The sequence below is a fragment of the Nerophis lumbriciformis genome, linkage group LG13, assembly GCF_033978685.3.
Source record: "Nerophis lumbriciformis linkage group LG13, RoL_Nlum_v2.1, whole genome shotgun sequence".
NCBI lineage: Eukaryota > Metazoa > Chordata > Actinopteri > Syngnathiformes > Syngnathidae > Nerophis > Nerophis lumbriciformis.
This window is the reverse complement of record NC_084560.2, coordinates 16,716,430-16,730,498: the sequence shown is the minus strand read 5'-3', so window position 1 is coordinate 16,730,498 and position 14,069 is coordinate 16,716,430. Positions and strand designations below refer to the sequence as shown.

Below are 14,069 nucleotides of genomic sequence, written 5' to 3'. Positions count from 1 at the left end.
CCAAATAAACTTGTGCTTCGGGCCCCATTTTAGCCTGGGGCCTCCTAGCAAGTAAGATGATCTTGTCAAATGAAAACATTAAAGGCACTGAAAATTCAAATCAAAGCAAGTTGACCTGAGGTGGATTTTAATTTGAAAAGAGTGAATCATTTTGGATTTGTTTGTATTTCTATACATTTTTAACATGGCTTGTCCTTGAATGCCCATATATCATCCGTATCAATTATCATTAATTGTTAGAATAATTATGTATAAGTTATCACACAACTCTTATGCTTAAAGGCCGTTGCTATAGTTATTATCTATTGTGTTCAAGTTGCACTTTTCTATCTGTGCAAAGGCACACAACTTGTTATCTTCCACTGCAAGTTGTCTCGCAGCAGCAGTTTCTGTCTCCCAGCCCGCTACGGACTTCAAGTACCTCAACGAAGATAAGACGACAGCACACAGAAAAAGCAGAGACAGGGCGAAATCTCGAGCTCAAGCACATTTGCATTCTGAGTAATCACGTATTGTGATACTGGGGCTGCTTGCATGATATGTGTGCACACACTCCCTTTAGAGACAGCCTCAGTGATGTTAACTAGTGAACTCCCGAATAAATAGAGTAACACTAAACCTTCTATTTTATTTATGTAAAATACACAATGGACGGTATTCTTTTGTTTATTTTATGTTTATATTTTAATTCTTACAAACATAAAGGAAGGAATAAGTGTAAAGAAATAAAATTAAGGAAAGACAATAATTCAAAAGAAAGAACATCAATCCTCAACAACATCTAGTGCTTCTTTTTCTTCATACTGTTAACTAGCTGCACACGCTGGAAACAAGTAGCGAGGCTGCATTGACGATAGCTCCTTTCATAATATCAACACAATATGTTTTGATTTAGGGCAGCACGGTGGAAGAGGGGTTAGTGCGTCTGCCTCACAATACGAAGGTCCTGAGTAGTCTTGGGTTCAATCCCAGGCTCGGGATCTTTCTGTGTGGAGTTTGCATGTTCTCCCCGTGACTGCGTGGGTTCCCTCCGGGTACTCCGGCTTCCTCCCACCTCCAAAGACATGCACCTGGGGATAGGTTGATTGGCAACACTAAATTGGCCCTAGTGTGTGAATGTGAGTGTGAATGTTGTCTGTCTATCTGTGTTGGCCCTGTGATGAGGTGGCGACTTGTCCAGGGTGTACCCCGCCTTCCGCCCGATTGTAGCTGAGATAGGCTCCAGCGCCCCCCGCGACCCCGAAGGGAATAAGCGGTAGAAAATGGATGGATGGATGGCACGTGGGACTGCACCTTAGAGCGTGGTGGGAGACTAACTGAGTGTGCAGCCCCAAACGTTTCTCCTCATGAGCAAAATTGAACTCTGTCTCTGTGTGATTCCTTGCGTCTTGTCTCGTTTAATAGATAGTTCGGTGTTTGAACCTGACATTAATTTTGCAGGTTTTAAGTCAAATTTTAACATTCTGACTACCAAGCAGGTGAAAAATGAAGAGGGTGTTGCAAATACACCAAATGCATCATTTTAACATGAACATTTAAGTTAAATGAAGTACAAACCCCGTTTCCATATGAGTTGGGAAATTGTGTTATATGTAAATATAAACGGAATACAATGATTTGCAAATCCTTTTCAACCCATATTCAATTAAATGCACTACAAAGACAACATATTTGATGTTCAAACTCATAAACTTTTTTTTTTTTTGCAAATAATAATTAACTTAGAATTTCATGGCTGCAACACATACCAACGTAGTTGGGAAAGGGCATGTTCACCACTGTGTTACATGGCCTTTCCTTTTAACAACACTCAGTAAACGTTTGGGAACTGAGTAGACACATTTTTTAAGCTTCTCAGGTGGAATTATTTCCCATTCTTGCTTGTAGTGTGGGACCCCATTTTTATGACTTGATGGGGCCCCCGCGACCCCATTTAGAAAATTCCTAGCCCCAACACTGATGGAGTATTGGTGCGTGCAAAACAGCAGCAGGCGGTTGTGTTCTAATACTAATCAAATATCATCCCGGGGGCCATAGATCATTCAAAAATCCGGCCCGCGGGCCTTGACTTTAAGACTTAGGCGCTACATATTCTCTACTTTTCTGTATACTTTCCCCAAGGCGCCATAACTGATAAAACATCCAGCACAGTCAAAAGTATTTGGCATCCTGATTAACATACCATAATTACATTGAGAAATTGGTTCCTTTTTGATGATTGGGGTTTAATCATTTCTCAGCCTTAGGGTTTTAAATTGTATATGCTAGGGATTTGATCATTTACATAATAATGTCTATTTATGGCAGACCTGGGCAAATTAAGGCCCGGGGGCCACATGTGGCCCGTTAAAGGCCTACTGAAAGCCACTACTACCAACCACGCAGTCTGATAGTTTATATATCAATGATGAAATCTTAACATTGCAACACATGCCAATACGGCCGGGTTAGTTTACTAAAGTGCAATTTTAAATTTTGCGCGAAATATCCTGCTGAAAACGTCTCGGTATGATGACGTCACGGATTGTAGAGGACATTTTGGGACAGCATGATGGCCAGCTATTAAGTTGTCTGTTTTCATCTTAAAATTGCACAGTATTCTGGACATCTGTGTTGGTGAATCTTTTGCAATTTTTTCAATGAACAATGGAGACAGCAAAGAAGAAAGCTGTAGGTGGGAAGCGGTGTATTGCGGCAGGTGTTGTGCTGGATAACGCACCCCCGCCGTAGAATGCACCCTTTGACTGTTGTGCCAGATAACACAGCTGGTGTTTCATTGTTTACATTCCCGAAAGATAACAGTCAAGCTTTACCATTGGCCTGTGGAGAACTGGGACAACAGAGACTCTTACCAGGAGGACTTTGAGTTGGATACGCAGACGCGGTACCGTGAGTACGCATGCAGCTGCGGCTTCCAAACATTTGATCGCTTGCCCGTACGTGCGTGCCGCTATGTGCATGTCACGTACGTAACTTTGGGGACTTTGGGGAAATATATGTGCTGTATGAACTTTGGGGAGGTGAACGGTACTTTGGGCTGTGGGATTGAGTGTGTTGTGCAGGTGTTTGAGTTGTATTGGCGGGTTATATGGACGGGAGGGGGGAGGTGTTTGTTATGCGGGATTAATTTGTGGCATATTAAATATAAGCCTGGTTGTGTTGTGGCTAATAGAGTATATATATGTCTTGTGTTTATTTACTGTTTTAGTCATTCCCAGCTGAATATCAGGTCCCACCCGCCTCTCACAGCATCTTCCCTATCTGAATCGCTCCCACTGCCCTCTAGTCCTTCACTCTCACTTTCCTCATCCACGAATCTTTCATCCTCGCTCAAATTAATGGGGAAATCGTCGCTTTCGCTGCTGGTGGCCATGATTGTAAACAATGTGCAGATGTGAGGAGCTCCACAACCTGTGACGTCACGCTACTCGTCTGCTACTTCCGGTACAGGCAAGGCTTTTTTATCAGCGACCAAAAGTTGCGAACTTTATCGTCAATGTTCTCTACTAAATCCTTTCAGCAAAAATATGGCAATATCGCGAAATGATCAAGTATGACACATAGAATGGACCTGCTATCCCCGTTTAAATAAGAAAATCACATTTCAGTAGGCCTTTAAACTTTTCAATCTGGCCCGCCGGACATTCCCAAATAATTTTTTTAGATCTTTAAGATAGAAACTGTAGCTGCCATTATGATGTGCAGTGATGTTTTCTAATGACCGTAAGTCTTCAACTATACTAAGTCTTTCAATGCTTGGAATCTGCACTTTTGCATGATATACTAGTTACTATGGTCATCTAGTTAGTTACTATGGTCATCTAATTAGTTACTATGGTCATCTAAGTCACAGCAGCTCAGAAGGGGCACCAAGCAGGGTGGGTTGTAAAGCTTAGTGATATATCACATACATCAGATTGTAGGTGGGTTTTTTTTTACCCTTCGCGTTCATATTTTGCTGTGTTTGTTGCATTTTTGCTGCGTTTCGCTTGATTGTAAAATGTGTGGATGTAGAGGGGGTGTGACGTTCATATGTTGTCAATATTCAGTGTTTTATCATTCATAGTTAATATTGTAAATCCCACATTCTTTATTTTCATGTACATTCTGGGTGTCTCATTCAGTAAACATTTTTTTTAATTCCATTCCGTTTTTTAAGGCGGTCTGTCATAACGTTTTTAGCATTCAATCAGACATTATTGTGAGGTTTCGTATTAGTGTTCCTAAAAATAGATATACCGGCCCACAGAGACATTGTTTTCTCTAAATCTGGCCCCCGAGTCAAAATAATTGCACAGGCCTGATTTATGGTAAAAAAAAAAAAAAAAAAAGAATAATTTCTAGCCTTTGTGTTGTTAACCTGATGGGGGGGGGGGGTCTTGAATTTTGGTAATTAAATCACACAGTAACAAACAAAGGAAATGTTTAATATCCTGCACTATTATATCATTTTAAGTCTTGGTATATTTGATTAGATACAAAAAAAAACAACAATATTTATACTCTTATTTTTTAATACATTCTTCCGCTTGTCATTTAAAAGCCCCGCCCACCCTTCGGTGAGTTCCGGTCTCAACTCGGTTAGCGCATGCTAACTTCATAATGTGAATGTCCCACGTTTGGTGCAATTTACTCTAATCTGGGGATGTTGTGACGAGGTAAGTCGCATTTAAAGGCTTATTTTACCACTTAAATGTTCGGTGACGTGTGGGGGTGCCCGTGTACGCGGCTAGCCTATGTAGCTAAGCATGCTAGCACGCGTTAGCGCCTGTTGTGTTGTGATTGAAGCGCGACGTCATCATGACGTCACGTATTGCTAAAAAAAACTACAGTGCATTTGCATTAAGTGCCAGCCTGCTACAAGTGTAATACACATTTAGTTGTGACATATAGTTTTGTAGTTTTAGAAGTATTGAATTAGTAATGATAGTGCCGTAGTATAGCAGTGTTAGTCAAAGTGTGGTCCGCGGACCTTTGGTGGGGCCTGACATAACCCCAAGTGGTCCGTGACTTACCAAGTAAGTGCTTGAATCAGAAATGATTGTTGATAATAAATCAGTTGATAAGTGTGAAATTAAGAATATATTGTTTGTTGTACAACCGAAAACCATAATATCCTCTATTTACAGTAGTTAAACAATATTGTACGGATACGTATGGCATTGATAATAATGGTAAAGCTAGAGTGTTTTTTATATATTTTTTCCATTTTGACATTAATGATAAGTGAGTTTCAATGGGGTTTAACTTTGTTAACAGATTTTGTATACTGTATTTCCTTGAATTGCCGCCGGGTCATACTTGCCAACCCTCCCGGATTTTCCGGGAGACTCCTGAAATTCAGCGCCTCTCCCGAAAACCTCCCGGGACAAATATTCTCCCGAAAATCTCCCGATTTTCAGCCGGAGCTGGAGGCCACGCCCCCTCCAGCTCCATGTGGACCTGAGTGAGGACAGCCTTTTTTCACAACGGGAGGACAACAGGGTGACAAGAACTAAATCATCCAGACTAGAGATAAATTGTATTATTATGTTTATCTTACCTAAAAATAAATATATTTATTAATTAAAAAAAATTAAAAAAACGAAATACATTTTTACTATATTTTGCTAAAAACATCAAAATTAATTGTATTTTTATTTGTATATTTTCTGACTCCTTATTACATCCAGCCATAGAATTATACATTAAAATAAACATATTTGAAATAATTAATTTTAAATTATCATAATAATTCATTTAAAATGACCATATTTAATTATTAAAATAATTGCTTGTTTATCAACAACTTTAGCATTTTATTCATTACATTTTGAAGCTCTCAGAAGCCAAGTTATGTTATATTCCTTAGTATTTATTTATGCAAGTTTGAAGTATCAATTATCTAAACAGTTTTGTTTGCATATTTTCAGGATGTTTTGAAGCTCTCAGAAGCCAAGTTATGTTATATTCCTTAGTATTTATTCATGCAAGTTTGTAGTATCAATTATCTCAACACAGTTTTGTTTGCATATTTTCAGGATGTAGATATATATATATACATGTACATATATATATATATATATATATATATATATATATATATATATATATATATATATATATGAAATACTTCACTTGGTGAATTCTAGCTGTCAATATACTCCTCCCCTCTTAACCACGCCCCGCCCCACCCCTGACCACGCCCCCCGCCGCCCACCTCCCGAAATCGGTGGTTTTAAGGTTGGCAAGTATGCGCCGGGTATATAGTATGCACATGCCTAGAATTACAGCCGGGTCAAACTCGTTTCGCAAAATATTATTTTTATTAGAGCATGTCTAGAATTTCCGCCGGGTCAAACTCGTTTCGCAAAATAATTAGCATATGCCGAGAATTTCCGCCGGGTCAAACTCGTCACGTCACGAGTGACACTTCACCTGTCATCATTTTCAAAATGGAGGAGGCTGATTTCAATAATTTAAAATCGCATAAAGGGAAGAAGATAAAGAGCTATTCAGTAGGATTTAAGGTCCAAGCTATTGAATATGCTAAAAAGAACAGTAAGCAGCTATGTTTTATTAATATACCGTAGCTGCGTGTGTTAAATATGAGTCATTAAATGACTCCCGCCTCCTGGTGGTAGAGGGCGCTAGTGATCCTTCTTGCGACTATTCGGCTGCAGAAGAAGTGACAACAAGCAGAAACAGTGAGCAGCGATCGTTTATTTTTTCCTCTCACTTGCACTTTTAACATGGAGGATTACATATCTAAAATAAAACAGTTTTCTAAACTGGACTTTCAATCGAAGCAGGAGGTACCGTATTTTTCGGAGTATAAGTCGCACCGGAGTATAAGTCGCACCTGCCGAAAATGCATAATAAAGAAGGAAAAAAACATATATAAGTCGCATTGGAGCCCGGCCAAACTATGAAAAAAGCTGCGACTTATAGTCCGAAAAATACGGTAATAATTAAAGGAAGATCTCCATCGAGACAGAGAGACTTTTAAAACTGAAGAAAGATAAGGAAGACTTCTATAAACAAGTTATCAATGGTTTTGGTCAGAAGGAGCTGCGCATGGACTTCATTTATAAGTAAAGGTAAGACCTTAATAACGTTTTTTTTTATTGAATGTGCTTTTCATGATGGTATCCTTACATCACACTGAGCGCAGGCCTAAATTTACCGCATGCCTTTGGTAAGCGCCGGAGTGAGAAGAGGTTTTAAAATAATTAGCGCATGCTTGCATTTACCGCATGCCTTTGGTAAGTGCCGGAGTGAGAAGAGGTTTTAAATTAATTATCGCCACGGCGGCAATTCAAGGAAATACGGTAAACTAACAAGGTTTGACTGATCATCACATTTTAAAAAATAAATAAATTGCGTTTAACTTCTTACCACTCTCTCCATTTCCTTCAATATTTGTAAGGCAATTTGCTAGAAACACAGAAGACGCAATTTTGCTTCCACGATGAGGGAAATCGTGCACATCCAAGTCGGCCAGTGTGGAAACCAGATGGGGTCTAAGGTAAGAAAATAATGTCTAATATTATGATGATTTTTTTTTTTTTTTGTGCATTTTTCAAACCCTTCCTTGTGGCGTTTAAAACATGTTTTGGATGAGCTTTGTTTTTTAATGCTGCATACTTTATTCTCCACAGTCACTTTTTTAACCTGTTTTTTGAGTCTCTCTGCAAGCTTGGCCGTTAGTGGAGGCCTTCCCAGATTCAATGAAAGTTTATCAAAGTTTACTTATATCGCCCTTTATCACAAATGTCTCAAAGGGCTGCACAAGCCACAACGATCATATACTTTTTTTTAATGTAAATCGGCCGATCAATTGACGCATCCCTAATAAGTATAAATGTTTTTGTCAATCAATCAATCGAAATGTATTTATATAGCCCTTAATATTGAGTTAATATTGAATATTAATATTAATGTCTTAATATTAAGATTGCTATCGAAACCACGCTCACCCTCTGAGAAAGAATCAAATGTATCTTTTTAAAATGTGTACATTTTTAATTATATATCTTAAAGTCATCGCCGCTATTTTTTTTCCAGACACAGTCCAAAATTTACTTAAAAAAGGTGATATAGGATTTTCCTGGGAAAAAAGTGCATCCGATAGTTAAGTCGTTAGACGTTAGTCTCAGGTGAGTTTCCAGACACACCCTCTTGGCAAAGGGTGAATGTAACGTACAGACTTTTCACAAACATGTATTATGTTACATTATTTATAAAGGTAGAAATTCAGAAACAATAGCCTACGGTAGCTTCATGTTGCTGGCTTGTTGTAACGAGCGGTGAAAACAAACAATAAACAGTTGAAAACGTGGGCTATTCTTTCTACATTCATAAAACAAATAATATAGTTACAGCTATGTTAGGGAAATATACGGGAACTCGATCGTTTTAACAAGCGATAAAAAAAAAACCACAATTAAACGGCCAATATTTACGTGGAGTAGCAACAGATGAACATCTGAACAAAACCACGAGCGTCATTATTATTAAAATCAACAATTAAGCGTATTACTTCTATTTGTAGGCTTTTATGTTTGTTTTCCGCCATCGTTCTCAGCAGGCATAGTGCGATATCGTATATTTTTCTTCTCCCTCGATGTCCTGGCGAGGTGCCCGAAATCACTTGATTTAAAAGGCTCCGCGGCCCTCACACTTGGCCCTTCCTCCTTACCTGACGGAGAATTTTGACACCGCTTGATTGACGTGAACGTGTACAAGGGGCGAGGGGGAGTATTTGTAATGACCCTTAATGTCCAAATAAGGACATCCACTTCACTGTGATGTCACAACGTAGCCAGACTGCTCGGAAGCTAACACCGAAACTTTATGATTTCATACTTTGACACTGTTTAACACGAGTATTCACCTTTGTGATAACATTTAGAAGTCAGAAAAGACCAATTTCATCATAGCTTCCTTTTAAATTTGTTATCATATATAGGGCTGGGCGATATGGCCTTTTATTAATATCTCGATATTTTTAGGCCATGTCACGATACATGATATATATCTGGATATTTTGCCTTAGCCTTGAATGAACACTTGATGCATATAATCACAGCAGTATGATGATTCTATGTGTCTACACTAAAGCATTCTTGTTTATACTGCATTAACATATGCTCATTTTAAACTTTCATGTAGAGTGGGAAATCACAACTAAGTCAATTTACCAAAACTGTATTTATTAAACAGTTATTAAGCAGTGGCCCAAACATTCATGTCATTTCAAAACAGTACAAGATTGTCAGAGACATTTTAAAACAAGTTATGAGTGCACTTTTGTGCGTGATGTCATTAAGATGACATATCACAACAACACTAAATTATAGTGCACTTTTTGTACAGAACGCCACTACAATAGTTTAAAGGCCTACTGAAATGCGATTTTCTTATTTAAACGGGGATAGCAGGTCCATTCTATGTGTCATACTTGATCATTTCGTGATATTGCCATATTTTTGCTGAAAGGTAGTAGAGAACATCGACGATAAAGTTCACAACTTTTGGTCGCTGATAAAAAAGCCTTGCCTGTACCGGAAGTAGCAGACGATATGCGCGTGACGTCACAGGTTGTGGAGCTCCTCACATCCGCACATTGTTTACAATCATGGCCACCAGCAGCGAGAGCGATTCGGACCGAGAAAGCGACGATTTCCCCATTAATTTGAGCGAGGATGAAATATTCGTGAATGAGGAAAGTGAGAGTGAAGGACTAGAGGGCAGTGGGAGCGATTCAGATAGGGAAGATGCTGTGAGAGGCGGGTGGGACATGATATTCAGCTGGGAATGACTAAAACAGTAAATAAACACAAGACATATATATACTGTATTAGCCACAACACAACCAGGCTTATATTTAATATGCCACAAATTAATCCCGCATAACAAACACCTCCCCCTCCCGTCCATATAACCCGCCAATACAACTCAAACACTTGCACAACACACTCAATCCCACAGCCCAAAGTACCGTTCACCTCCCCAAAGTTCGTACAGCACATATATTTCCCCAAAGTTACGTACGTGACATGCACATAGCGGCACGCACGTACGGGCAAGCGATCAAATGTTTGGAAGTCGCAGCTGCATGCGTACTCACTGTACCGCGTCTGCGTATCCAACTCAAAGTCCTCCTGGTAAGAGTCTCTGTTGTCCCAGTTCTCCACAGGCCAATGGTAAAGCTTCACTGTCATCTTTCGGGAATGTAAACAATGAAACACCGGCTGTGTTATCCGGCACAACAGTCAGGGGGTGCATTCTACGGCGGGGGTGCGTTATCCGGCACAACACCTGCCGCAATACACCGCTTCCCACCTACAGCTTTCTTCTTTGCTGTCTCCATTGTTCATTGAACAAATTGCAAAAGATTCACCAACACAGATGTCCAGAAAACTGGAATTTTGAAATGAAAACAGACGACTTAATAGCTGGCCACCATGCTGTCCCAAAATGTCCTCTACAATCCGTGACGTCACGCGCAGGCGTCATCATACCGAGACGTTTTCAGCAGGATATTTCGCGTGAAATTTAAAATTGCACTTAAGTAATTGGCATGTGTTGCAATGTTAAGATTTCATCATTGATATATAAACTATCAGACTGCGTGGTCGGTAGTAGTGGCTTTCAGTAGGCCTTTAAAACAAATAAAGTGCACTTTTGTGCATGATGTCACACAAGATATTTCAATAACTGTCAAATAAAAATGAGCTGCATAATAGGAAATCAAATAGTGCATGTCCTTCGCTATGTGGTAGGTTCCTGCGGACGTTATCTCCTTCTGCTCTTGACTATTTTTTTCATAGGTGTTGATGTGGAAATGGTTGCTTGGGCATTTTGTGGGTGTGGCACCGAACGGAGATGTTGACATGCAGAGTTTCAAGCACTCCTCATTCTCTAGCGGGTGACTTTTCAAATGATGCTGCACATTAGCAGTAATGCTACTTTTTGTAGCAACGCTTTTGCCGCATACTTGACATATTACGGTTGTCTTTTCAACATCTTCCCGCTTGAAGCCAAACCACTGCCAGACGATGGACCCCCTGCTGTTTTTCTTGGGAATTAATTCTTCCTCCATTTGTTACCAGATTGGCACCTTCTCTCTTGTATTATCACTCGCACCACAGCTAACGTTACCCATGCCGCTACCTCTCTGTTCCGCGAGGGCTTATGACATTGCACGCGCGACAGTATGTGACGTATGTAAGAAGGTGCGCTTGTTTTATGTCTCTGTGAGAAGGAGAGACAAGAAAGAGTGAGAAAAGCCTGAAGTGTAATGACCGCAGCTACAAGCAACTGCATGAGAACTTATACCGTATTTTTCGGAGTATAGGTCGCACCGTAAAGCCGCACCTGCCGAAAATGCGTAATAAAAAAGGAAAAAAACATATATAAGTCGCACTGGAGCCCGGCCAAACTATGAAAAAAACTGCGACTTATAGTCCGAAAAATACGGTACTCGAATATCATGATATAGTCATTTTCTATATCGCACAGAGACAAACCCGCGATATTTCGAGTATATTCCATATATCGCCCAGCCCTACTCATATATTATGATTTACAAATGTTTTTACTGTCAACGCTCCTGCTTACTTTTACTTTTTATCACCTGTTTGCGATGAATAAACCAATTAAATTATTTCTAACTTTGTAACACTGTAATTGTAAGTGTATTTAAAAAAAAACTGAAAAAATGCATTGGTATTATTGCTGATTAGGTATTTTCCATATTGATTTAATAAATCATACTGATTCCAGGAATTTAGGTATTTGCCATGTTGATCAAATAAAACAATACTGATTCCATGAATGCAAAGAAAGAAACAATTATGATCAAATAATTGAAAGCGCTGCCATATCATCCATTACATTTTGGACCTGCAGTTCTGGGAAGTGATCAGCGACGAACACGGCATTGATCCTTCTGGGGCTTACCATGGCGATGATGAGCTGCAGCTGCGCAGGATCAACGTCTACTTCAACGAGGCAACAGGTTGGTTGCCCAGCTAAAAAATTAGCAAGACACTACAAAGTGCACATTCATCCATTTAGTTTTCTCACTGTATACATCAGCTTCTGTTCTTGCATTCCTGAACTGGTGTGGTTGAAGTGTAGGGGGCAAATATGTTCCCCGTGCCATTCTTGTGGACTTGGAACCAAGTACCATGGACTGCGTAAGGTCTGGACCTTTGGGTAAAATTTTCAGACCTGACAATTTTGTGTTTGGTGGGTGGCATAAAACAGTCTGTTAAAGACTAGTCTTTTATGTAGTCTAATCAGATTAGGTCAGATGCTCAAATTGTGTGATTGTTCCCTAAGGTAAGGGTGGTGCTGCTAACAACTGGGCCAAAGGTCACTACACTGATGGTGCTGACATGGTTGAATCTGTTGTGGAGGTGGTGCGTAAAGAGTCAGAAAGCTGTGACTGTCTGCAGGGCTTCCAACTCACACACTCGCTTGGTGGTGGAACCGGCTCTGGTATGGGAACCCTACTTATCTACAAGATTCGTGAGGAGTTTCCTGATCGTATCATAAATACCTTCAGTGTGATGCCCTCGCCCAAGGTGAGGGCATTGTTTCTTTCAGTGTGATGTTAAATTTCATGATAAAAAGGCTGAAAAGGTTGTGTTTCCGTCCTGAGGTGTCAGATACGGTCGTAGAACCTTACAACTCCACTCTGTCAGTCCATCAGCTTGTTGAAAACACAGATCAAACGTACTGCATCGACAATGAAGCTCTATACCACATCTGCTTCCGCACTCTCAAGCTGAGCACACCCACCTACGGAGACCTGAACCACCTCGTATCGTTCACCATGAGCGGGGTCACCACCTGCCTGCGCTTCCCCGGCCAGCTCAACGCCGACCTCCGCAAACTGGCAGTCAACATGGTGCCTTTCCCCCGCATGCATTTTTTCATGCCGGGCTTCGCCCCTCTGACCAGCAGGGGCAGCCAGCAGTATCGAGCCCTCTCGGTTCGCGACATCACCAAGCAAGTGTTCGACTCCAGAAACATGATGGTCGCGTGCGACCCCAGCCAAGGACGCTATCTGGCGGTTGCCACAGTGTTCCGTGGCCGCTTATCCATGAAGGAGGTTGATGAGCAAATGCTCACAATCCAAGACAAGAACAGTAGTTACTTTGTCGAGTGGATCCCCAACAACATCAGCACTGCCGTTTGTGACATCCCGCCCCGCGGACTCAAGATGTCTGTCACTTTCATCGGCAACAGTACGGCCATACAGGAGCTGTTCAAGCGCATCTCTGAGCAGTTCACAGCCATGTTCCGCCGAAAGGCCTTCTTGCATTGGTACACAGAACAGGGTATGGATGAGATGGAATTTACTGAAGCCGACAACAACATTAACGATTTAGTATCCGAGTACCAACAGTACCAGGATGCCAAAGCAGACGATGAGGGTGAATTTGAGGAAGAGGCTGAAGAGGGTGCTTGAAGACAACAATGTATCGGCTCTTTTATCTTGTATTCTAATTTTATAAATAGGTAGATAACTGACCTTTGTTATCGCCAAACCAAGCCAGATGGTGCCACATTCCGTTTTCCTTGCTTAGCGGCATATAGAATAGGAGAATGCTGAACATCAAAGAAGGCAGAGCCATTTGCAAACGTTTATTCCTAGAAATAAACATTTTAAAAGGCACATCCTTTACATTTTCTATCTACGACATTTTTTGTGTAACTTTTTGCAGCTCTGTCGCCAGAATATTACGGTAAAATTTGCGGCTGGGTTTTAAAATGGAATTAACAAACAGTACCACTGTTTTTTTTGTGGTAAAATTCATGCAACGGAACTGCCAGTTTTTTTTTACCGTATAACATAGTGCACTGCAAAAAGTCAGTGTTCAAAAACAAGAAAAAACAAATTAGGGGTATTTTATTTGAACTAAGCAAAATTATCTGCCAATAGAACAAGAAAATTTGGCTTGTCAAGACTTTCCAAAACAAGTAAAATTAGCTAACCTCAATGAACCCAAAAATACCTTAAAATAAGTATATTCTCACTAATAACAAGTGCACTTTTCTTGGTAGAAAAAAAA

General features: G+C 40.3%; 2 protein-coding genes across 4 annotated transcripts in view; both read left to right on the top strand.

Moving 5' to 3' along the window:
- Positions 1 to 4,870: 4,870 nt before the first annotated feature.
- LOC133613797 (tubulin beta-2 chain-like) lies at positions 4,871 to 13,761 on the top strand. Of its 2 annotated transcripts, XM_061971595.2 has the most exons (6): positions 4,871 to 5,018; positions 7,409 to 7,507; positions 11,896 to 12,004; positions 12,127 to 12,237; positions 12,331 to 12,575; positions 12,653 to 13,761. In XM_061971595.2, exons 2-6 carry the CDS (start codon positions 7,451 to 7,453, stop codon positions 13,463 to 13,465), a joined length of 1,335 nt encoding a protein of 444 aa, XP_061827579.1. In that variant the 5' UTR covers positions 4,871 to 5,018; positions 7,409 to 7,450; the 3' UTR covers positions 13,466 to 13,761. The 2 variants fall into 2 exon arrangements, with proteins under 2 accessions (XP_061827579.1, XP_061827580.2); XM_061971596.2 differs by lacking the exons at positions 4,871 to 5,018; positions 12,127 to 12,237 and having other exon boundaries at positions 12,447 to 12,575.
- The window catches only part of chn1 (chimerin 1), a 75,884-nt gene continuing 69,240 nt past the window's right edge, over positions 7,426 to 14,069 (top strand). Inside the window, exons 1-2 of one of the 2 annotated variants that reach the window (XM_061971597.2) lie at positions 7,470 to 7,507; positions 11,896 to 12,004. The gene's annotated coding sequence lies outside the window, so the exon portion shown is untranslated. Of the gene's footprint in view, positions 7,508 to 11,895; positions 12,005 to 14,069 lie in introns of both variants that reach the window. The other variant, XM_061971599.2, reaches the window with a different exon arrangement.

What these genes read in the sequence shown, in the direction of transcription:
- LOC133613797 (XM_061971595.2), top strand. Translation starts at nt 7,451, where the DNA reads ATGAGGGAAATCGTGCACATCCAAGTCGGCCAGTGTGGAAACCAGATG. An exon ending in ACCTGACAATTTTGTGTTTG is followed by an intron (nt 12,238 to 12,330) that starts GTGGGTGGCATA and finishes TTGTTCCCTAAG; the next exon opens with GTAAGGGTGGTGCTGCTAAC. An exon ending in GTGTGATGCCCTCGCCCAAG is followed by an intron (nt 12,576 to 12,652) that starts GTGAGGGCATTG and finishes TTCCGTCCTGAG; the next exon opens with GTGTCAGATACGGTCGTAGA.